Below are 26,872 nucleotides of genomic sequence, written 5' to 3'. Positions count from 1 at the left end.
TATAAGAATATATGCTATAAAGCAAAATGTGATTAAGCTGAACGCCTCTTCATCTTCATCTTCGGAAGAAATGAGAAAATACGAAGCAAAATAACAAGGATTATTATCCCTAAAATAAAAAACAATATTGGTTTTAAATAACCTAGGATTCCAAACGCATTTCCTAGTCCACTAAAGATACTTTTACCAGTAGATTGTAGGCTAGTACCTATCTTTGTCAAAAAATTACCTGTCATGGGCCAAAAAGTTTTCAATGATTCACCTAGTGTAGTTAACCACTGGGGAAAATCACCTGGGTGCAAATCAACACGTAATAATTCACTGTGAACTCTCTGTAAAAGGGTATGTACTATATCATGTGTGAACCCTATAGTAACTTTCATCTTCTTTAAATGTGCCAAATAGGCTGTCATGTGAGGAAGGATCAGTGTGATAGCTGGTACCTGGAAATGTACTCCAGATGTGAATTTCTGATGTAACAGAGGTGGAATAAGTGTAGTACCATAACACTGTATACTCCCATTAACCGTGACAAGTGATGCCTGAAAAGGAGGAATATCGCAATCCTTTTCTGTAGATAACACTATGTAACTCCCATTATCTAGGCTGTGAATTAATGTAAAAGGGGTTTGAATAGGCATTACAGTTATCGGGCAGTTGCTACCTTGCATTTGATCATTGCAAGGCATGTGCTGTATAATGTCATCACAAATCAAGTAACCTCTATCAACACATCTTATAGTGCTGATGAAAAATTTACGATCACATTTCACAGACATGTATTGAAATGGTTGCGCAACCTGCATCCTTGCGAAATAAGAACCTGTGTGTGTTATGTGTCCAAAATTAAGCAGTTCCCAATTTGTTGTATACACGTCTCCTGGAATAAATAATTCATAGTATATAAAAACTTCCCATAATGAGTCATCAGGGTTATGAACCCGTCTGTGGTTTCTTTCTCGTATGTCATAAACTGTGGTTTGTGAAACATATGCCAGGATTTCAGATTCCTTCGGACTTAAATTGAGAGTCTGTGTGATTAAAGTGAGATTTAAAAGTGATATGTCAACCTTTTTACTTTGCAATGTTAACCTGACAGAAGTAATGTGATTAAGAATAACCAAAGCTTTAATTTCTTCAGATAACACTGTTATATCTGAAATTGTGTAGGAAGCAAATTTTATCATGTGATCTCTTAACACCAAAATACCTCTCCTTAATTCTTCATCATTTGAGTCAGAGATTTGACTTATAACAGAAACAGAATCACTCAGCAGGTGTCCTGTGGTTATAAGAATATCATCGTTAGTAAGCAATTTTCTTGCAGATGTTTTACTTGAAACTTTACATTTATTCATGAACTCTGTGTCATTTTCATAATACACTATGGCATTAATCGTTGCATTCGTACCCCACATTGCCTCTGAGTAGGGCATGTTAACAATATTACGTGTGGTGCACGTGTCATACTCACAGGGTTTATCATCTGGAGCTATTTGAACATTCATCAAATCGCTCATTGCCCTGATTACCGTGTCAACATTCATATGCAAACTATCATTGAGACATTTCTGGAACAGGGAGTAGACTTTGTAATTAGGTTTCATAATCACTATTCGCTCCACACACCAAAAACCTCGTAACCCAGAAAAATGTAAAAATCCTTTATCAATCATTTTCGGTTGCCAGTTAAAATAGCCTTGCGTGAGATTGTAATAAAAGGAACACGGTTTACAACCGTACTTGAATACTGTAGTGTCCTTATCACAGATTCCTTCATTAATCAATTTCTCCAATGTGATACCACACGCATTCTTGAAACCTTTACATGAATGGCTGTAGTATGTCGTATTGGTAAATGTAGCAAAGCGTGGTTGAGTGCAAGTGTCCCATGCTGTAGGTTCACGAAACAACATACCATCACCTTTTGTATTCCATTCTTTCGGAAGTGCTGCTGTCTTTAGTTGTCCAGTTTTAGCATCTTCCATCACATCTTGAAGTTTGTGTAACAGGTCCTCAGCGGTTATTGATGAGTTCCACCATCCTGAGTAAATACTGTCAGTACAAAAAACAGCAGATATATACGGTCTTACCCCCCCAGGTATTCTGTACTCTTCTTCTTCAGCACCTTCCCAGAATGCCACTCTTGGATCAGTCTGTCCATTGGGAACGAATCCGTTCTGAGTAATTTGACCTGTATTCAGATAGAAAATAGGGTATTGCTTATACCTTATATTGTCCATGGTCACACCAGGCCGAGGGCAATGATCAGCTTTCAGCTCCTTCGTTGGCCATTTACGTGTTCCTTGAAAGTCAATGAAATAACAATGTCCAAATTCAGCATGACAACGTTGTTCACGGTAGCTTTGCTGCTTCCAATGGTCATGAAGGGGTAAATCATATTTCAGGCTTGTAGATTGCAGCTGTTGCATCTGTGCATTCAGATGTTGTGTCACCAGCTTCCTTCCTTCTGGCGTAGTTATACCAGCTTCTTTAGCTAGCACAGTAGAATCAAACAGCACAACCTGTGAAATCCCCAAAGTCTTTCATTTCTGGATGATAGGTTTAGGGAACGGCTTCCAATACACACCTTGAGGTATACCCACCGACTGTATGTCCACCGGTTTCAAATCGTAATGTAGTCCTCGTTTCACGATGCCGGAGTCTGGTGTGGTAATACCGTGTGCTGCTGTACGTTTCCAGTCGATGATCTCTCCTTCTTGCTGAGTCACAAAATGCCATTGTAACCTGAAAATAACGCTGGCCGATATTGCTAGAAAAGCAAAACAGATTGAGAAACACAAAATAGTCTTTAACAGTCTTTTCTTTGTGATCACCTTAGCCACTGTTTGATAGGCCTTCTGGTAAATGTTGCGTTGATCCGGTATGGCAGGTAACACATATATATGTCTTTGGTCACTGTCAGGGAAGTCAGCTTCAGCTTGTAGGACCTCACCTGCGTGATTATTTTCCACATCCTGTTGTCTTGCAATCTGTGCTTCGAGAGGCTGCAGCTCGATCGAAGTCTGTCGCAGATACGGTGTCTCCTCCATCTTGAACAGTGACATTACTGCAATGTGCTGTAGGCTTAAGATTATCGATACTCACTTTTCTTTCTCTTCCTTTTGTATCTTGGATGATAAAGGTTCTTTCATTTATCTTTTTAAGTATCGTGGTAGGTTTCTTCCACTTAGGCCGCAACGGCTTTACCTTAGCAACCCTCTCCTGGACCGAATGTCCAATCTGCGGCGTCCAAGCTGCAGGATTACGTGGTGTGTGGGCTGTATGGGAAAAATAATCCCTCAATTCCTGTAAAATTAATATTTGTTCAAGTCTCCCTGGGACAGAAATAGAATCATTAGTAAACGGTGTATTCATAGGAGTACCATATAACAGTTCATGGGGTGTTTTACCAGTTACTGAGTTAGGAATATTATTTAGGCCAATTTGAACCGTAACTAAGAGTGGATACCACTGTGTAGGACGATTAGATAGCATTTTGGTTAAAAGTCGTTTTACCTCGTAATTTCTACGCTCAGCAATTCCAGTGCTTTCCGGATGCCACGGTGAGCTAAAGGCCCAATCAACACCTAATGTTGCGGCCCATTCCTTGGTTTCTGCTGCTGTGAAAGCAGGTCCACCATCGGAATGAAAGGCCTTGGGCTTAGCCACACTTACTAAGGTGTTGAGACATTTAAGCGTAGAGCTAGATGTCGTACCACGAACGGGGTATAACCACGTAAACCTTGTACAAGCATCAACACAAACCAAAACATGTTTGTAGGAATGTGATGCTGGCAAAGGTCCAATATGGTCCAAATATATTAAATCAAACGGTTTGTTCGGTATTGCATTAATAATAAATGGTGGGGTCTGATGATTAGGAGCGTTCACCAACCGACATGGTTTACAGTTGCTTAGAACTGTCTTAACTGTTTTCCTCATGTTCGGCCACCAGTATTTATGTTTCAGTGTCAACAAAACATTTTCTCTCCCTAGGTGAGGGTGTCCCACACTGTCGTGTGCTTGCGTAGCGATCTGCATCCTGCTTGCTACAGGGGGAACAATGAATTCATTAGCATCAATTACAACCATGCAATTATTGTCGACTTGTTTAAATGAGTATTTCTTAGGATACCCAGGTGGATTAGGCCTGGTGGTATCCAGACAAGCATACAACTCTGCATCGAGACTGGCTGACTTTGACTGTGCCCTTGTTAACACTTTGTTAACGGCAAATTTCTGACTTACAGTTTGCGCGAGACTATCTGCAAACTGGTTACCCATAGTATGAACCGATGAACCAAGCGTTCTGTGCGCTGGCTCGTGTACAATTTCAATATCAGGCTTTTGATCAAGATAGGCCGCAATGGCCTTCCACTTAGCTATATGCGTTAGTGGTTTCCTTTTGGCATTTAAAAATCCATTTGATCTCCAAATTGGTAGGTCCTGCAATGCTGAACGTGCTAAATAAGCGGAATCTGTAACTATAAGTACATGTCCCTTAACTGTAAGTGCTTCTTTCATAGCAAAAGCTAATGCATGAATCTCTGCAAACTGTGCAGAGTGATCTCCAACAGGTAATTGCCAACTATGAATCAAATTCATATGTGCATCATATTTTGCAATTCCTGAACCTGCAGATTTATTCACTCCTTCTTTGCTGGAGTCTACAGCTGAACCATCTGTGTAGAAAATGCATGTGTAAAAATCATTTGGGTGTGTTTGATTTTCCCATGTTACCCCTTCAAAGGGTGATGGGAGGTCATCTAATGTAGTTAAAGTTTTATCATGCACAAAATGTATTTGGGGATCTTCTATAATGGTATACCATTTTAACCAGCGACTTCTTAACGCCTTCCTATCCGGAATGGTCTGTTTCTGCAATGTTGCTAGTGAAGCTACTGAAGTGTATATATAGATATCCTGTCCCTGTGCCAAATCACGTGATTTTAGCACTGTGAGTGTAATCGCTGATAATAGTTTTTCAAGCGACAAATATCTCTTCTCTGTGTTTGTAAATACATAAGATAATAATGTAATTGGTACTGTTTCCATAGCATTGTAAATTCTAATGTATGCAGCTAGTGGTGAAATGTTGACATAAGCTGACAATGGTTTTGTCGGGTCGCGCTGCGCTAAGTAGGAAGCATCATTAACTGCTGCTAATAACTTTCGCAATGCCTCATCCTCAACTGTTAACCATTTAAAAGGTGTTTTCGGTCTAGTCTGCTCTGACTTAATCTCGCGTGATGTTGCGTGATGTAATGGTTCAATCAGTACATTAAAATCTGGGATAAACGTCATTGAAAAATTCAGTAACCCAATAATGCTTCTTAACTGTTTTAGTGATTTTGGAACACTGATGTTGGAAACTTTTTCTCTGTAATTAGTAGAGAGGCCTCTGCCATTTTCAGCTATTTCAAAGCCTAAAAATGTCACAGTTTCTCTTGCAAGCTGAGATTTCTTTAGGGAAACAAGGTAACCTGCTTCTGTCAATGTAATTAACACTTCTGTCATAGCTTTAAAATGCTCTTCTTCTGTGTCATGTGATAGGTACACGTCATCAACATAAATTTCTGTATTAGCAAATTTAGACAATAGTGAGACTACGTCTGCAGTGAATAAAGCTGGACTATTTACAAAACCTTGTGGTAAGCGTGTAAAAACCAATTGTTTACCTTGCCAGGTAAATGCGGTTAGCCAATAACTCTCAGGCGTGATTGGGTGGCTAAAATACCCGTTGCTTAGATCAAACGTAGTTTTAAAGCGTTTACGCTGTAATCCGTTTAAGATTGAAGGTGAATGTGTGTTCTGTGCTGCCACTGAAGGTGTGACTCTGTTCACTTCCCTATAATCTAACACCATTCGCCATGAACCATCTTTTTTAGGCACTGGATATACTGCAGTATTCATTTGGCTATACTGTTCAAGCAGTACTCCTTGTTTAAGTAAATCATTGATTACAATTTGTATGCTTGGTAAGGCGGCATGATTAATTTTATATTGTGCCTGTTTCTTTGGAAGTGTAGAACATGTATTAATATTGTGTACTATTTGTTTTCTAAATCCGACCTGATTTTCCCAATGTTGAAAAATATATTTGTGTGTCATTAACCAATTATACAATTTTGTTTTATCATTAAAAGCACTTTCATTGCATTGATCTGTGATAATTTTTTCCAAGTCAAATTTCACAGTCAATTCCGTATGCTTGCGGTTTTCTGTAACTTCCTCTTTTATTGTAAAGAAGGAAGCCACATCTTTGTATGCTATAAGAAAGTCACAACCTAATCTGTCATGTTCAACTAATTCAATAGAAACTCGCCTGTCATTAATTTTTAAGTCTAAATAATATGAAGGATAAGTGCCATTTCCCTCAATTGTTTGTATCGTGATGTCGTGTACATAATTTTCATCTATTAAAATATCAGTTCTTACAAGGGATATGTCGGCTTGTGTATCTAATAGGCCAGTATAATCTTTTCCCTTGTAGTGAATGTGTAACGTTAAGTTTGTCATTCCTCAAAGAGGAGGTCTGTAGGGAAGTGAGTTATCTTCCCAACAAATTTCTCTGTGCTCGCCGGTGTCGTCGCTGCTGCAGCCTGTTTAACCTCACGTTGGCTGTTCGTTAATCCTGAAGTCTGCGTAGCAAAACCTGTACGTTTGTCACGAAATTTAATTTCGCTAGCCTTGCCTTGCCCATATCTGTCAGGAGTTTTAATGTATTGTCTCAGATTATATCTGGACACTGCACCCTCATTACGAGCTTGCTGTTCAAAGCGTGTATTTTGTTGTGTAGTCTGTGGTGTAGGAGTGTTTTGTCTCTGTGTAGGAGTCTGAAAACTTCTATTATCTCTTTGAAAATTACCTCTTCTGTCCCACTGCTCGTCTCTAGGATAAACTGGAGTCTGATACTGGGTGAACGGAGGTCTCCACTTTCTCTCTTGGACAAGAAAATTTCCCCTCTTTTCTGCGTTTGATCTCTCAGGTTTCCTGTCACTGGTTTGTGGCTTAGTTAATCCAATCGGATCCCCAGTGAGTGATCTGCCAACAAGAGTGTAAGTATTTTTCAGAATCTCAGGAACCATAATTGGTTTTTGTTCCACTGGTACACCTTGAATTTGTCTTTCAAGGTCTAACAGCAAACCCTGTCCCTTAATCAAAGCCTTCAGACAACCCCACACAATCTCATGGTTGCCTTGTGTAAAGCGTAACCCTAGAATATAAGCTGCTACAATCCCACTAGTCTTATTAACTTGTCCTAGCGTATCTGCCAGTGATGAGATCGTAACTTTTCCATGGGTTTTCTCATACACATTGCTGATGACTGAATCCCAGTCTCGTGCTTCAGCTAATGTGATTGACAAACCCGCTGGTAGCAGGGAATTTACCAAAGCAAGTTTCTGATTTGCGGTCGGTGTAGGATATACCCCATCTAAACAATGCGTTCTCTCATTAAGCCATAATGCAATGTCTTTTGGATTAGTTGGCAACTTTCCAATAGTAGCCTTAATGTTCGCCATGGGAATACAAACTTGTACCCGAGCTGGTACATCAATTAACGCTGGAGCAGCTCCTCTAATTGCGAAGAGGGCATTAACAATTTCTCTTAACAGCGTGATTTCTGCAGTTGCATTTGCGCGCTCTGTCAGAATGTCGCGTGCTGCTGGTGTTAACTCAGGTAATGTAACTGGTGTAAATAAGTGTGTGCGATTCTCCCCATATTTCGCACCAGAATTAATAGGACCATGTCTGTCCACGCCTGTAGCAATCACAGGCTGTTGTCCCGAAATGACAGTCGCTGCATTATGTGTCAAATTAATGATCGTGTGTATTAACGGATCATATGCCTGTTGTACGTACTGATATGTGTTTGGATCAGTTGTGGTGTCTATTGTTAGATAGCAGTATCTTGCCCCAGGTCCCCACGGGCCAAATTGAATTTCAAATGCCAGAGTTTCACCGTCAATCAGATTTCTCTGATACTGATTCCTCATTAAAACATTCAGATCTGCAACTCGTGCAAAATCCGTAACAGCCATGATATACTATATATATATATATAATGAAAATTGTACCTTCTCTTTTATAAAGAGGAAATATAGCATACACGTGTACTTTCAAGATTAAATGGGTAACGTCAGATTTATTATACAACTCATGAGTAATTAACCACGTTGGGCGCCATAATCTGGGTTCAATCCTACCTCTCTTTATCAAGTGTCGCCTTATGGTGAGTTATATCCTGCTCTAAGCAGAGAACACAAACCAAGAATGTTGCACTTGAAAAAGCCTCGGCCACACCCTCACATATTATGATATATGGAGGGTATTGTGAGATTATTATTTATAAAGAAAGGGTACTCAGAGTTTGTATAAGAAAAGGTTTATCCTTTATTGTATTACAACAATATTCAGAAATATCAGAAATATCAGAACAAGCTTCTTATAAGCCAATGGCTAACAGTTACAGTATGTTACCAATCCATTCCTAACTATGCAGAGATTATAACTAGATATGCATTGTCAATACTCACAAACCAAAAGATATTATATCAGGTCAGGTCAGCCAGTCCCAGTCTCATCTGTGTGACTTCACACTTAAGTTCGGTTCTCTTTCTCTCTCTCTCTCTGATCTAACATGGAGTCGGGCCAACCTAATATAGAGTGTATTAGTTACTGCGTACGTGTGTCACGTGTCATGTGTCCATACTCTGTGGTTTGTGACGTATGATGTTTACGAGTCAGAAATTATAGTTAGTGACGTATGATGTTTACGATCTTAGGACGTACATTTAGTAACTTATGATATTTCATAAGTTCCCGTTCAAACCACAGCGTGTTTACCGTTATAAGTTCCCCTTTTTATGTCTTTGTAACCTGTCCTAATATCCTGCCACTTCTGAGCAAAACAAGCTATTATTTCTAAGACAAGAAAAACCAGGATTTTAACAATATACTCTAAGCTATACTAGGCCTTACTATGATACTACGTATATAAGTACCTGTGACCTGTATTCATTATGCGTTATATGCCAGAAAATACCTGTAATCCATAACAGGAGCATAAACACAATATATATATGAGAAGCACACATATAAGTCAATGTACAGTTGATTAAAGTCTGATGGTATATTACACATACACATATTAGTTTCTATGTTTACACATTGAATTTATATAAATTGAATTGTTAACAAAAGAAACATATTGACAGAAAAAATATATATATTTCACAAAAAATGTTTTAGCTCCCAATCCGTGTTTATACCCCCGGGTGCCAGGGACCCGAGGGTATAAATCCAGAACATTTCTCTCTGGTTCAGTATGTTTTCTCTATTACCTCCTCTTCTATGTTTTGGGATATGCTCTAGAGCACTGAATGTGAAAGTATCAATGGAGCCTCTTGGACAATTTGTGAAGTGTTTTGACACTGGTAAGTTAGGATCTTTCTTTTTTATAGATCGTAAGTGCTCTGAAATTCTTACTTTTAAAGGTCTAATAGTCCTCCCGATGTAGGTACTGCCACAAGCACAGTTGAGTTTATATACAACATAGTTAGTGGAACATGTCATAAAATGTTTTAACTTATATTTTTGATTAGTATGTTTACTAGTAACTAAGGATAATGGTGTTGCATATTTACAATATGTGCATTTGCCACATTTGTGAAAACCTTTTGGGAGACTATCTTGAGATGTATTTTGTCCTGCAGAAAATAAACTTGGAGATAAATGATATCCTATGGTTTTTGCCTTTTTGTATACAAATTTCGGTAGGTTGTTTGTGACTGATTTTAGTCCTTTGTCTAACTGCAGAACCCTCCAATGTTTTTCAATAATGTTTTTGATTTTTATGGCTTGATTGCTAAAGGTAGTGATGAAGAGCGGGGTTTCAGATTCAGATACTGCAGTAGTGTTATTTGTAGTGTTTTTCTTCTGTTTTGGATTTTTTAGAAGAGCCAAGCGATTTGATTGTAATGCATGTATGAAGGCAGAGTGGATATCTTTTTCCAGATACCCTCTGTTTCTGAACCTCTCACTCAGTATCTCCGACTGTTGTATGAAGGCTTCTTCAGTAGAACAAAGTCTTCTCAGTCGGAGATATTGACCTTTGGGTATGCCTCTTAGCAGGGGTCTTGGATGACTACTGTTTGCTCTTAGAAGAGAGTTGCGGGCATTGGTTTTACGGAATAGATTCGATTGAATTGTACAATTCACATCAATGAATAATTTGATATCCAAAAAGTCTATATGATTGATGTTTACTGAGGATGTGAATTTTAAATTAAAAGTATTATCGTTCAAATAGTTGATGAAGGCTGCTAGTGTGTCGTGGTCTCCCTCCCATATCAGAATAAGGTCGTCTATGTAACGGCGGTAAAATATAATATTCTTGCGATAAGGGTTAGTGTCACCGAAAATGTGTTTGTTTTCCCAGAAACCCATGAAAAGATTTGCGTAAGAAGGAGCAAAAGAAGTACCCATAGCAGTGCCCTGTTTTTGGAGATAAAAGTGTTGATCAAAAAGGAAATAATTGTGCTGTAATAAAAATATTATACAATCCAACAGAAAAGTGATTTGTGCAGTGTGAAGATTTGATAAATTAAGGAAATGAGTGACAGCTAAAATGCCAAGATGGTGACTGATAATTGTGTATAAAGATGATACATCTAGTGTAACCCAAGTGTAATTATGACGCCAAGTGATCTTCTGTAACATATTTAATAGTTGTGTAGAATCTCTGATATAGGAAGGGAGAACCACCACTAGTGGTTGTAAATATACATCCACGTACCTAGATACACCATCTCCCAAAGATCCAATGCTAGAAATTATTGGTCTACCTGGCGGATTGTCCAGGGACTTATGGATCTTTGGGAGATGGTGAAAAATAGGTACAGTGGGAAAACGGTTAAATAGATATTGGGATTCTTGAATTGATAAAACCCGCAACTCTCTGCCAAGATCAATAAGTGTTTGTAACTCTCCAAGAAACAGTGATGTGGGGTCCTTTTCCAACCTACAGTAAGAATTGCTGTCATTTAATTGTCTTATTGATTCTTTATAGTAATTATCTTTAGACATTACTACAACCGCACCACCCTTATCAGCATTTTTTATAATTAGTGTGTTATTATGTTTAAGCTGAAAAAGAGTGTTCCGTTCTGTTGTAGTCAAATTGTCAGGTTTTATATTTGAAAAGGTGTACCCCTGGGCTAGAGTCTGTAGGTCACGTTCAACTAATTTCTCGAAGGTCTCTAGGTAAGGCCCCTTGTTGTATGTTGGACAAAATGATGATCTATTTTTTAGTCCTGAGTGTTTTGTATGCGTAAGGAATAGACTAACATCTTCTGATTCTATTTCTTCGTTTTCCGCTAACAGGTCATTTAAATCTTGAACAATGGTAAGTTCATTGAAGTCTAAAGAGTGTACGTCCATCGTGTCCACCCGGGGCTCCCGAGGAGAAGCCTCGAGAGCCTGAGGCGGAGACGAGGGACACACAGCCTCCGACCTACATACGAACCCATTATTTATGATTGCTAGATTGCATACAAACAACCAACCAGAGATTACAGATTTGTTATTATTGCATTAATTCCTTATTGATTTTCAAAAAGCTCTATAAAGCTCTAAAAAAAGCTCTAATCACATCAGTGCAATCATACATTATGGGTAATATTCCATTTATCAACTACTGAGTCCTTCAGTATATGCATAGTTATTATATTTTAACTATTGTTTTTAAACCACCACCGTTGATGTATTTTTTTGTATGGTGGGGTGATAATGCTGGGTCCGTGAGTAACATTTTCCCCTCATTGACACCGAAGGATGACGCTGCGGTCTCCATGACTACAAATCTAGCTTGTAAACAACCATTCCTTGCATGGAGTCCGTCGCGTCACTTCCGGTTTTCAATTTCCGGTTTCGTCACTTCCGGCCAACGGAGCCGCGGCTGTGAATAATTTGAACCATAATTAGAAGCACTATATCAAGGGGGTCCCAGCATAACATTTTCACTCTCTGACGAAGCGCCAGCTAGGCGTGAAACGCGTAAGAGTTACCCTCCATTCCTCTGTCTGCACCATGATGTTCGAATAAAGATTACCTTTTAACCACAAGCTGTTATCCTGATCATCTTTGGCTGTGCCCTGACACACTGCCTACTGCAGCATACTCATCTACTCATCATTATCACGGATGCACGCCACCAACAAGAAGAAGACAGGCTTTTCTCATGTGAGTTTTTTATCCTTTTCTTTGCTGGAAGGTGTATTATCAAGGTGGTTGCAAGCGTGTGTGACATTGTCCTCATTAGGAGTAATGTGGTGGAGCTAATCATTCTCCACTCACAGCACCCCTAGGACTTCAATATATATGTCCTATACACAACACTCACCTATACACTCATCACTCACATTTATATCAGACGCCTGCATCACTATATCTTCAATCAAGAAAGTCTATATGGACATTATTACAAATATTCCTCTACAGTCATTTTGAGCACTATTGATGAACTTTGTTCCTCTATTGAATGCATATACCAGATAGTAGCTCATGACTGTATGATTTATTCATCATTGGAATAAGGATTTCAGCTGATTCTCTATCAAGAATTTATATACATTTTTTATATATAACACATGGTGACAGTATCAGACAATGGATTGCTTATCTGAGGACTCCGACAACAGCCAATCTAAATCCAAGTCATATGCGCACATTTGCACAGACAATTCCAGACGCAGTAAACAAGCAGCACAAGTTTTTGAAGGACTGACATTACCAACTGATGACGATGAGGTTGATTTACCTATGTTCTTTAATCAATTTGAGAAAGCCCTATCAATAGACATACGTCTCTGGTGGGACATTACGACCTTAGAGAACTATCGGTCAATGAATAGACTACCACGGGGATTACGCATTACCAAAACACCATCATTTGGGTTCCCAACAAAAGAATTTGAGCTGAAGTGGATTAAACTTCTAGATGAATGCTCATTCAAATTAATTGACCTGATAATAGAACACAAGATAAATGAGAAAAAAACCACATCAAAAGCGGTCACAGACCTTCAAAAGAATTTGAATAGTTTACAAAACTTTGATGAATATGACACATGTGATGAAAAACTGAGCAAACATATTAAATCAATGGAACAAGACTTAATGATACAAAAACAAAAAAAGTATGAACGAGACAAAATAGACTACATACACAATCAAGTTTATATGTGGCAAAAACCTAATCAATATACAGTAGAAACTCATTTAAAAACAAAAATCAAAAAAGATACCAACAGAAAGACAGAGATAATTTCAACAAATCCACACCGAACAAATCCATCTTAAAAAACAAAGCTGACAACTCTAGTATGTCCGACATCTCAGACAATGAAGGACGTCCATCATCAGTTTCCTTCTCTAATGACACAGACACAGAGAGGTATACTCATGAGAATAGCGACCAGGAATCTAGACCATCCACTTCTTATACCAGGAGATATGAGTCCTCCACCTCATACCAATCAAAGGCCCCAAAAAACTATTTAAAAGAACAAGGCGCTCGGCCAAAAGAAAAAAAGTCAGAAGGAAAAGAAAAGAAAGATGGACATTTGAATTCAAAAGAGAACAATGTCATTAACATATCAGGGACAGTCCTTAACCCAGATGAGATGGACTTGTTGAACAAAGGGTTAAACTTTGCGCCGAACGACAATTTTGACCTGTTTTCTACTGTAATTGATATGCAAAGATTTATTAGAAAATTATTGTTAAAGAAATGGTTTAGTAGTAGGTCGGAGGCTGTGTGTCCCTCGTCTCCGCCTCAGGCTCTCGAGGCTTCTCCTCGGGAGCCCCGGGTGGACACGATGGACGTACACTCTTTAGACTTCAATGAACTTACCATTGTTCAAGATTTAAATGTCCTGTTAGCGGAAAACGAAGAAATAGAATCAGAAGATGTTAGTCTATTCCTTACGCATACAAAACACTCAGGACTAAAAAATAGATCATCATTTTGTCCAACATACAACAAGGGGCCTTACCTAGAGACCTTCGAGAAATTAGTTGAACGTGACCTACAGACTCTAGCCCAGGGGTACACCTTTTCAAATATAAAACCTGACAATTTGACTACAACAGAACGGAACACTCTTTTTCAGCTTAAACATAATAACACACTAATTATAAAAAATGCTGATAAGGGTGGTGCGGTTGTAGTAATGTCTAAAGATAATTACTATAAAGAATCAATAAGACAATTAAATGACAGCAATTCTTACTGTAGGTTGGAAAAGGACCCCACATCACTGTTTCTTGGAGAGTTACAAACACTTATTGATCTTGGCAGAGAGTTGCGGGTTTTATCAATTCAAGAATCCCAATATCTATTTAACCGTTTTCCCACTGTACCTATTTTTCACCATCTCCCAAAGATCCATAAGTCCCTGGACAATCCGCCAGGTAGACCAATAATTTCTAGCATTGGATCTTTGGGAGATGGTGTATCTAGGTACGTGGATGTATATTTACAACCACTAGTGGTGGTTCTCCCTTCCTATATCAGAGATTCTACACAACTATTAAATATGTTACAGAAGATCACTTGGCGTCATAATTACACTTGGGTTACACTAGATGTATCATCTTTATACACAATTATCAGTCACCATCTTGGCATTTTAGCTGTCACTCATTTCCTTAATTTATCAAATCTTCACACTGCACAAATCACTTTTCTGTTGGATTGTATAATATTTTTATTACAGCACAATTATTTCCTTTTTGATCAACACTTTTATCTCCAAAAACAGGGCACTGCTATGGGTACTTCTTTTGCTCCTTCTTACGCAAATCTTTTCATGGGTTTCTGGGAAAACAAACACATTTTCGGTGACACTAACCCTTATCGCAAGAATATTATATTTTACCGCCGTTACATAGACGACCTTATTCTGATATGGGAGGGAGACCACGACACACTAGCAGCCTTCATCAACTATTTGAACGATAATACTTTTAATTTAAAATTCACATCCTCAGTAAACATCAATCATATAGACTTTTTGGATATCAAATTATTCATTGATGTGAATTGTACAATTCAAACGAATCTATTCCGTAAAACCAATGCCCGCAACTCTCTTCTAAGAGCAAACAGTAGTTATCCAAGAACCCTGCTAAGAGGCATACCCAAAGGTCAATATCTCCGACTGAGAAGACTTTGTTCTACTGAAGAAGCCTTCATACAACAGTCGGAGATACTGAGTGAGAGGTTCAGAAACAGAGGGTATCTGGAAAAAGATATCCACTCTGCCTTCATACATGCATTACAATCAAATCGCTTGGATCTTCTAAAAAATCCAAAACAGAAGAAAAACACTACAAATAACACTACTGCAGTATCTGAATCTGAAACCCCACTCTTCATCACTACCTTTAGCAATCAAGCCATAAAAATCAAAAACATTATTGAAAAACATTGGAGGGTTCTGCAGTTAGACAAAGGACTAAAATCAGTCACAAACAACCTACCGAAATTTGTATACAAAAAGGCAAAAACCATAGGATATCATTTATCTCCAAGTTTATTTTCTGCAGGACAAAATACATCTCAAGATAGTCTCCCAAAAGGTTTTCACAAATGTGGCAAATGCACATATTGTAAATATGCAACACCATTATCCTTAGTTACTAGTAAACATACTAATCAAAAATATAAGTTAAAACATTTTATGACATGTTCCACTAACTATGTTGTATATAAACTCAACTGTGCTTGTGGCAGTACCTACATCGGGAGGACTATTAGACCTTTAAAAGTAAGAATTTCAGAGCACTTACGATCTATAAAAAAGAAAGATCCTAACTTACCAGTGTCAAAACACTTCACAAATTGTCCAAGAGGCTCCATTGATACTTTCACATTCAGTGCTCTAGAGCATATCCCAAAACATAGAAGAGGAGGTAATAGAGAGAACATACTGAACCAGAGAGAAATGTTCTGGATTTATACCCTCGGGTCCCTGGCACCCGGGGGTATAAACACGGATTGGGAGCTAAAACATTTTTTGTGAAATATATATATTTTTTCTGTCAATATGTTTCTTTTGTTAACAATTCAATTTATATAAATTCAATGTGTAAACATAGAAACTAATATGTGTATGTGTAATATACCATCAGACTTTAATCAACTGTACATTGACTTATATGTGTGCTTCTCATATATATATTGTGTTTATGCTCCTTAATCACTATTGAAAACAACTATAATATTATCTAAAAACATGAACAAATCCATTGACTCAATATTGCCATTAAGTTGTTTTTTAATATCTGTAAAAATACTAATCAGATATGTATAACTGTTTCAATTGCACTTTTTCATGTAAAACTTGGTATTTAGTTCACCAATATACGAACCCATTATTTATGATTGCTAGATTGCATACAAACAACCAACCAGAGATTACAGATTTGTTATTATTGCATTAATTCCTTATTGATTTTCAAAAAGCTCTATAAAGCTCTAAAAAAAGCTCTAATCACATCAGTGCAATCATACATTATGGGTAATATTCCATTTATCAACTACTGAGTCCTTCAGTATATGCATAGTTATTATATTTTAACTATTGTTTTTAAACCACCACCGTTGATGTATTTTTTTGTATGGTGGGGTGATAATGCTGGGTCCGTGAGTAACATTTTCCCCTCATTGACACCGAAGGATGACGCTGCGGTCTCCATGACTACAAATCTAGCTTGTAAACAACCATTCCTTGCATGGAGTCCGTCGCGTCACATCCGGTTTTCAATTTCCGGTTTCGTCACTTCCGGCCAACGGAGCCGCGGCTGTGAATAATTTGAACCATAATTAGAAGCACTATATCAAGGGGGTCCCAGCATAACATTTTCACTCTCTGACGAAGCGCCAGCTAGGCGTGAAACGCGTAAGAGCTACCCTCCATTCCTCTGTCTGCACCATGATGTTCGAATAAAGATTACCTTTTAACCACAAGCTGTTATCCTGATCATCTTTGGCTGTGCCCTGACACACTGCCTCCTGCAGCATACTCATCAGATTCTACGAAACCCTTTGTGCTTGAAGTGGACGCATCTGATCTGGCAGCTGGAGCCGTTCTTTCTCAAAGGAAGGATTTTCATGGGAAACTCCACCCCTGTGCCTTCTTTTCTAAGAAATTTTCTACCACTGAAAGGAACTATGATGTTGGAAATCAGGAACTTCTGGCTATGAAAATGGCTCTTGAAGAATGGAGACATTTGCTTGAGGGGACAGCTTCTCCGATTTCAATCATTACAAACCACAAGAACCTTGAATACATTGAAGGGTCAAGGAGACTCAGGACGCATCAGGCAAGGTGGGCTCTCTTCTTTTCTCGGTTTAACGTTGTGATCTCTTCTCGTCCAGATCCAAGAACACCAAAGCAGATGCTCTATCTCGACAATTCTCTCCTGACAGCTCCAAGTAAAGAGAGCAGGGACCCATCATTCCACCTACACATTTCATCTCTGCCGTATCTTCATCAACTGCAATGGATTTCGAAGCCTCAGGTAGAGGATCCGAGATCAACGTCCACGTGTTCGTCTAAATTATTTGTTCCTCCCCAATTTCAAAGTGAGGTGTTGCAATGGGGTCATAACTCCAAGGCGGCTGGTGACCCAGGGGTTAGGAAGATGCGATTTTGTCGAACAAATCTTTTGGTGGCCAAAGCTCCGCAAAGACGTACAGGAGTGTGGCAGCCTGCGTTATATGTGCTCAGACAAAGGTTCTAAGGATATTACCCTATGGATTGCTCTAACCCTTATCTGTCCCCACCCGCCCTTAGACCCACCTCTCCATGGATTTTATTGTGGAGCTGCCTTCCTCCAGGAGTATGACTACCATACTGGTAGGGGCCGACCGATTCACAAACAAGCCTATTTTGTTCCTCTCAGGAAGATACCCACAGCATCTGATCTATCGGAGATCTTTTTTAAAGAGATATTCCGCCTCCATGGAGTCCCGACGGATATAGTCTCGGATCGCGGATCCCAATTCATCTCTAGATTTTGGAAGGCCTTCTGCCAAAAAATGGGTTTCTCCTTACATTTTTCGTCTTCCTACCATCCCCACTCCAATGGTCTCACGGAAAGGTCCAACCAGTCCTTAGAACAATTCCTCCGCTGTTTTGTTTCTGAGCTACAGGACGACTGGGTTGATCTGCTCCCGTGGGCCAAGTTTTCCCGTAGTGCTACAGTATGAAGCACGATTCTACACTGGAATCACCGTTCATCTGTGCCTACAGGTACCATCCCGCTGCCCTTCCTCTTTCCAGTCCCCTCTCCGGAGTTCCTGCAGTGAATGACAAAATCCAAGAACTCCAGTTACTCTGGAAGAAAATCCAGGTCAATCTGACCAAAGCCGCTCTCCAGCAAAAAAACCCAGGTGGATAAACGTCGATGACCACCACCTCTGTTTCAAGTGGGAGGTCAGGTCTGGCTGGCTACAAAAAAATCTGCTTGAAACAACCTTTCTCCAAACTCAGGCCCAAGTTCATTGGACCTTATAAAATCTTGAAATAAGTCAACCCGGTGGCGTTCAAACTGGAACTTCCAGATACCCTAAAAATACCCCCAGTGTTCCAAGTCTCCCTCCTCAAGCCATTAGTCCAGAACACCTCTCCTCCTAACTTCTCCCCTCCTAAACTGTTCTTGGTGGATGCCAGATGAAATTCCTTTGGTGCAGGAAAATCTCCCAGCAATACTGCCACTTAAAGCACTGTGCTAAAATCCATTCATGCCATGTCCTTTACCCCAATAAACCTAATGTAAACCCCAAGTCCTAATGTAAAGTGCTGTAACCCATGCCATGCATGCTTTGTCTCCCCTAAACACCCCAAAAACCTGAGGATTTAATAATGGATTGTACTGTAGACATGGTGTAATAAGTTTTTCATTGTTAGCGATGTGTAGTCATAATGTAGTCTTAATATAAAGTACTATACCCCATGTTATGTAATTTCTCCCCAAAGCCCCAAAAACTCAGGATTGCATAATGTACGGTGCGAATGTTAATGTTGAATATTGTCTCTTTCTTTATAGACCAAGATGTCCAAGAAGAGCTAGCCAGTGCGAAGAAAAAAAAGACAAGAAGATTGTAAATTTGGAAGAGGCGACATTGTATTTTTGTATTCTTTTTAACTTTATTATCCTGTACAAATAAAACATTTCATTCTTTAAAAATACTTTTGGGTGTGTTCATGTTTTTACTGTTTACTGTAGATACACTTACTGTAGTACTATACATAAAGTACTAAAGGCATTTAAATAATGTATACTGTATATAAATATCTCATTGACATATACTGTACAGTATAAACATCTTGAAAATTAGTAGCATTTATTTTCTGTTTTTGTTTGTACAGTATATCTTGCCACGCTCAGTAGAACTGCTTTTTGACACTAATATACTGTATATGCTGCATATATGATGTGAGGGTGGGTTTTGGGGTTCTGGAGCTTGATGGGTTATACAACTGTTGTTGCTTGGAGGTGTGGCCCTCCTCCCCATGGTTTAAAGCTTGCCCCGCCCACTTTCCAATTAGCAGTTTTTATCATGGTCCTGTGTATCATAGACCCAGTATGGTCTTTCTCCCTCCAGCAGAAAAGAGAGGTACATGAGAATTGTGCCAGGTAGTGTTAGAACCTGCAGATTGGTTATGCCGTGAAGTGACTGTAGGCTTATAACCTTTTGGTCAAAGGGTTTAACTAAATGACCCTTACTCATGAGCAGATAAGCAATGAAGTATTGTACTATATGTTGTGTCATTTTGTATGTTGCGTGGCCTTTCTGTTTTTGTAAAAACGAACATAGCGGCTTCTCTTCTACAGTCTTGGCACTCTCCGCTTCCGAGGAAGCGCGCAAAGCTCCCTCACTAGCGAGCCATCTTCGTGACGTCACCGGAAGTCTCCCCAGAAATATTAGATTTAAACAATTTAACTATGAGTCCATGTTTTCTTGACTTGGGCTGTCTCTGACACATATGTACCTTGTTTGCATGGTCACAGTCCTGCTTTTAATTTTCTGCAGAAATCAAAAAGAGCTTTTACAATCTTCAATCAAATGCAACTCTTGATGCCATCTGCTCAATTATCTTTGCTCCTGTGTAGTCAACACACAGACATCTTTGTATTCATGATCAGAGGGGCATACAGATGATGCAATTGTCTGCATAAAGGAGCAAACATTTTAATTTGCATATTTTTACACAGGTGACATATAGAGATGGGCAAATTAGTGAAAATCTGATTTGCGCACACATATCCAAAGGCAAATTGGACGAATTCTCCTGAAAACACCATTTTTGGTTTAACCAGAGGAAAGTTAGTACTACGCCAACGCTGCTGTAGCTAGTATTGTCACGGTAGCTTATGACAAGATATAATGAACACCAAATATCTGGGTTGAACTGAACGAGGCTTAGATATAATAAAATATATTTATTCCTTAAAAAAGGTGAACAAAGCAATATAGTACAATTAACAGACAAGAAGGTAACACTTACTTAGGGTTGGGGGATGTTGAAGTATCAGCTAGCAATTCTCCAGCAATCCGGTGACATTCAAGATGGTATCAGAAGAAGAACTCAAAACTGTAGGGTTGACACAGTTTATATACCTGTGTAACCCTATTCTTAACATTGAATACAGACTATTGGTGAACAATTATCTGTATCCAATCCCTAATGTGGAGACACAGATTAACCCATGCCCCCCAGCTAATTAGCCCATGTGTACTGGGACTCTATGGGCAGCCCCATAATTAAATCAGGGGCGACGACCAATCTACCAAATGAAGTATCTGCATTGTTTGTAGGCGTAGACATAACACTTACAAACTACTCCAGTTTGATGATTCTCTGCCCTCAGGTAACAATTAGAGTGGCAGAGTCTTGTTGATTAGTACTTGGTCTGTTGATTAGTACTTAGTGTAAACAATCAGGGCAGTTACCTTTTGATCACAGTACTTAGGCTCAATCAGCCGTCTGCCCTTCATGACCTATTAGCATAGCAGATGGAGTCTGCATTTTTCAGAGCAGATCCAAAATACCATACATATACTCTTTAATATCTACACATATTAATAAGTTCCATTATAGTGGGCTCATTGGGTCGAAATTTGCAGTTTGTAATGCCTACAGTGACTCCACATATTGGCCAAATATCAACTCTCTGTGACCTCCAGAACTGCAGATATAGAAATGCACTTTAAAACATTAAAAAACAGGATTATAATGAAACATGGGAATAGGGGAACATACAGTTTCCTGACATGACAAGGTGTAAGCCACATTCCTGGACCGCAGTCCAGTTAACCCCTTGCCTCCCTGGTGAGGTCAGGGGGTGGCCACATGGGGTGCAACCCCTTTAATACCGAGCCAACCCCCCTCTCCCTCTACAAGTATGTAACAGCCTGAGAATGTGTCGTGTTGTGGTGTATACAGCATGATACTTAGCTTGGCGTGGCTTGCAGAAAAGTGTCCCGGTATGGACTCGAATGCTGACTGCGGTGACGTCACTGCGCTCATGTACCCGATGTACATTTCACTTGGGCGGCTTTGTCAAGGGTAGGGTTTTAACATTGTCATCCTACTCTCTCACTGTTATGGACCTATCCTTTTCCCTTGGCTCCAATAGGGGTATTTTACCCATTTATTTATATCACTTTTATTACTAGTGTTTAGTGAGTGCATGCTAGTAGGGGGCTCCGTTCTTCACCCACTTCTCATCTCTGAGGAATTTCTAGGGCTTAAGCTCTATTGTTATATGTAATTATTTCCCCTAGTGCACCCGATAACACACCTCCCACGGAGGCTGAGTGGGTTCCTCCATCCTTGTTGGATATTCAAATATGGCAGCTGTTGTGAATTTCTATAAACTGCTTTGTTAACTCTCCCCGTGATCACTTGGATTTGGAATCAATACGGCATTTCGTGATCCCAAAGGCCCTGATTAGTCAACATTGAAAGAATGATGAATTGGTGTGCTTTAAAATTAAATTTTTAGCCTAAATTGCTCATAAGTGTGTTTTCTTTATCTTTGCTGTACACTGTACGGTGGAGGCTTTTGGACCCTTTCTTACTCGCCATAAATTACTTTGAGTACCTGGTTGTAGCCGCTTTCAGCTTCATGATGCAAAGCCAGTAACCAACTTCACATTGATGAGACCCAAAGGGTCAAAACAGCTCCCTTTGAGTAGGTTTATTGGGCATGGACTCCTTTAACACAGGATGTACTGAAAAAAACTGTGTTAAACAGCAAGATTATAGGGATTTATGTTCAAATGGTTAAGAAGCAAAATGTGACACACAGTGAGTGCTCATTTCCATGTCATTACACAATCCCTGGCTGCAGTGGAAGCATTGTATGCTGTGTTACTATGGAGAAACGCAGGATTGTGGAACTCTCTGATACATGTGAATGTGCTCAAAAGTTATTTTTATTTTTAGCCTAAATTCAAAGTTTTCAGATGTAGTCCCACTTACTTGCCCCCCACTGGCCAGAATTTGCTGCTTCAAATCTGTTTGACAGTATTTAAACCTAAATATAGAAGCCCAAAGCAGTGTCCCATTTTGCAATTGCACAATTGCATATGAAAAAAATTATAAGAAAGCATTGTTATTGAATTTAGTATAAAACAAGAAAATCGAACTTGGCGTTACCATGCATTTATCCTTTTACCAGACATTTCCTCTTCTTAGAATCTCAACATTGTGTCCAACTAGCTTTTTGATTAAAGAGAATTTGGTCTGGGTATGGGCACTTTACATTTGAAATATACAGGGATGAGGGTGCTGATATGGCTATAATTTCATGCGGCGTGCCCCTGAGTTGCAGCACTGATTGGGAGACAAACTTCAGGCCTCGCTCCTTTGGATGACTGTAGAATTTCTTCCTTTGGCTTGGCCACCACAATCAACTATAGGTCTCTATATCCCAATTGGGTGTGTCCAAGGGATATGTGATGGAGATACATCACTGGGCACAGTGGTGTGTGTGTGTGTGTTAAAATCAAGATTTTTTTTTCAGAGTTATAGGGGTAAAGGAAATAGTGGAGCAGTGCTCCAAAGATGTGCTGTGGTTGATGCGCAGGGAGTGCCCTAAAGATGAAGATGCTAATGAATGCATGACAGAATTAAAGAGTATAAATTAGTGTGCCCAGGAGTGAGGAAAGAAGGGCGAGCTTTTACAGATATTTCTTAGTTACATGGAAGGGTTGTATTCTTAAACAGCTGTATGGTGATGGCTACAGCTGTTTTGTGAATCAGGATCATAGTGTCCTCCTATTAGGAGCTGCCTACAATTCAAGCAGGCACCCAAAATGTCACATTTAACTTAATAAATGGCTTTATAAACATTAATTGTGTAAGATTCTGCCGGGGATAGTTGCTGGTACAGGTAATTTCTCTCATTTAGCATTTCTTCAGATTTTAGAGCAATCCTGTGTTGAATAGGATTATCATGTTTTTTGGTTGCTCAACTACTTTTCGCACAAAGCAAGATTTCTGCATTTCTCATTATTCAAAGCAAAGTAGGTAGCATTATTTTCTGTAATGCCAACAACAATGTTGGATGTGATGAACTTTACACACAGCATAAAATCATTCCAAAATGAAGGCGCCTCTTTTTCTGATATCACTTCATTAAGTGGGTTTTGGCTCTACTTTTATGCATTTCCACAGTAAATGAACAATGCCATGGACAAGATGACTCTCTCAACATACTATTTTTATGCATAATATGCATGTGTAAAATCTTATATTGCTCCCTTAGTGTTCTATTTAGTATACGGAATACATTTGCTCTGCATTACATTGTTTAAAAATGCTTCCAAATCGAGTCAAAATGTGGTACAGTAGGAAAATACATTGTTATTCCAGTACACACTGTAGTACTGTAAAGGCAAATGATATACAGTTTGAAAGAAAAGGGTGACCTAGTAATTATTGCTTATTCGTTACATGCTATAACTGTTATTTTATAGGTGCATGTAAGACAAATATGCATTGCACCAATCTGACTATTTTGATCTAGTGATTACAGCATAGTGCATTGGTTTGCACAAGGCAGCCGTCTGGGGCTTCCCTTGTGGCCCCCACCCTCTGGCCAACCCAGGAGCCCCTCTTCCTTTCTCATCAGTACAAAGGTGCTACTGGCCTGGATTGTAGCATCACCCCATTCTCTCAGCTGCTTAATAACAGTGCACTACACTGCCCTGCTCCTCTCCTGCCCTAATCACTAATTTCCTGTGTAAGAAGAGGACTAGGGCAGTATTCAATGTGCATCATACATACAGTACGTAACCCACCTCACACAGCTCTAAAAAGGTCACTTAAGATTAACTATACACATTGGCAGTGCTCAGTCTCTAAGGCCTTTTCAGGGTGCTGGGTATGTGCTGGTTGGGTGTGAATAAGCATATAGCAAAAAGATGGGCTCCAGGAACATTTATAAAACAAAAAAGGTGCTTTAATTGACAGAGGTAAATAATGCTCCACAGGTATTGACGTACTGGTACTTGACAGTACACTGGCGACACACTTTATTCGAGCTCGGCTAGTCCCACGAATTCGGGTATACCCGGGTGTATTGAGGTTTGTGACTGTTTTCTGCCCGAGTGCATTGGGTTATTTTCCAGGCCGGGATTGAAGCATTTTATTCCCGCTGGCTACAATACTGCACAGTATATATATATATATACTGCATTACAATTCATGAATTTATGCCATCTGGTAGACACGCGAAGCATTGCAGCCTATTAAATCCTAATCATTATCATTTAACAGATCAGCCGCCCGTCAGCCAGGCATGAACCCAGGCTGGGAAGGCAAATGCAACGGGGCTTGTCAGAGGTGAGGAGCGGCGCATTCCAGGTGTCTGCCAGGTACATACTGGGTATTTGCTCGAATAAAGTGTGTCGGTGCAGTAAACTAGTGGCAAACAATATATATCTGTATTTCATCCCCAGGTAGCTCTCACTCCTACACTAGGGAGGTACTTAACTTTTTACCCTAGTAAAGGCCAAATTGGCAGTCTCTTGCATAGGGATAGTAATGCCCCAGGACTTGTCGAATGGGCCTTTAAGGCATACATTTTGGGTTCCTGGATTAGCAACTCACTATTATGTATTGTATACCTTGAATACCTATCTGATCAGGAATCCCCAGGAAAGCTTCTTGTTGGGCTGGTCCAAACATACTCCAGAGTTTCAATGCCGAGACCTCCTATCAAGTGTATGCTGCATCCTTATCAATAGCGAGAATAATCCTAGTCCCTTACTATTTGTGATAACTTAGATCAGGGCACTGTTTCTAACTCCAAAATAATAACAGGTGATAGGACATATAATAATACAATTGAATATACACACAAACCTACTTACAGGACTCACAGTGAGGACCCCAGTCAGAACTCTGAAGAATCTGTTTCTAGAACATAAGATGAAGCTGTATATACCCTCTATGCTCCCTATCATGACATCACTGGTCTCTGGGTATAAAGGGGAGGGGTGATCCCACCCAGTTAACATCTTAACTAATTTACAGAGCTAGTAGTTCCCAAAGAGGTGGCTACACGTATATATATGGATTTTGTGCTGCCCCTGTGAGGGCTAAAGGGCTGCACATGTGGCCCTTTAAGCATGTTATGTTGCCTATTACTGGCATAGTGAAAAGGTTGCTATTGTATTAAACGTGTACATTCTGTACATGAAATACGATTGGCAACTTTCTCATTTTCTCACTAGTGAATCCAGCCCGCTGCATTTATATGGGAGCATATGTAGCAAAATGTCATTTTCACATAAAGCATACATTAACAAAGACTGGTTTCTGAACAATAACAAATGAACATTCAGTGTTTATTCTCTACAGGGGTAAACATAACATTACAATAAATATGAAGTGGTATTTGCATGTATAAACAACAACATCAAGACCTTCCTCTTTAGCGGAGTAGCCCTTATGGTTAGTAGACCAGGACATAAACAGAATAAGTACATTGCAAGAGCTGCACATGGTACAACCTACAGTAGTTAATCAATGTGGTACAAAAAGTCAACATTGCGGTGTAATTCATTTTCAACCTTTTATTGTTTCCATTAAAAATTTCAAAGAATCAACATCTCCTTATATTATGTGGTGCTTCTTACAGAAACTTTGTACGTAGCGTTATTGCTCCATCTTCTGGTATAATCATGTCTCTTTTCCTTTTGTAAATACCCGGAGCAGTACAGATCAAATAATATATCATACAGAGGAAATTACATCTTTATCAATACCTGAAATTTTGCAGAAATTGTATTTGTTCCCAAAGTAATAGCCATGTTTCCATATTATTTGATTGCTGAATGATATTTTTATTTAATGACTTTTTCCCTTTTACTGTCATCCACAATCCCTTCTGCTGTTTAGTTTTTTTAAACTTCCGTTACATAATCTGAATTACAAATGTAGCAAAGGTTATTGCTCCTGCTAGTGCATTTTGGTGGATATTCTGTATCATTCTGCGTTATTACTGCCATTGAGTCCAATAAAAAACCTTTGATAGTCCTGTATGCCAGCGGTCCCCAACCTTTTCGGCACCAGGGACCGGTTTCGTGGAAGACAATTTTTCCACGGACCAGGGGGGATGGTTTCGGGATGATTCAAGAGCATTACATTTATTGTGCACTTTATTTCTATTATTATTACATTGTAAGATATAATTAAATAATTATACAACTCACCAAAACTGTGACTGAGATAAGTGCGGGAAAGAGGCGCGGACTAAAATAAGTGTCGGATTCTGACTT

General features: G+C 39.2%; 1 protein-coding gene across 1 annotated transcript; it reads right to left on the bottom strand.

Moving 5' to 3' along the window:
• Positions 1 to 2,578: 2,578 nt before the first annotated feature.
• On the bottom strand, positions 2,579 to 11,445 carry LOC142477768 (uncharacterized). Its single transcript, XM_075582432.1, has 3 exons — positions 10,802 to 11,445; positions 6,872 to 7,581; positions 2,579 to 3,281 (listed from the first exon to the last, which is right to left on the bottom strand). Exons 1-3 carry the CDS (start codon positions 11,443 to 11,445, stop codon positions 2,965 to 2,967), a joined length of 1,671 nt encoding a protein of 556 aa, XP_075438547.1. The 3' UTR covers positions 2,579 to 2,964.
• Between the last annotated feature and the right edge of the window lie 15,427 nt (positions 11,446 to 26,872).

This window comes from Ascaphus truei, chromosome 1 (assembly GCF_040206685.1).
Source record: "Ascaphus truei isolate aAscTru1 chromosome 1, aAscTru1.hap1, whole genome shotgun sequence".
In the NCBI taxonomy this organism is placed as follows: domain Eukaryota; kingdom Metazoa; phylum Chordata; class Amphibia; order Anura; family Ascaphidae; genus Ascaphus; species Ascaphus truei.
This window is presented reverse-complemented; position numbering and strand designations above follow the sequence as displayed.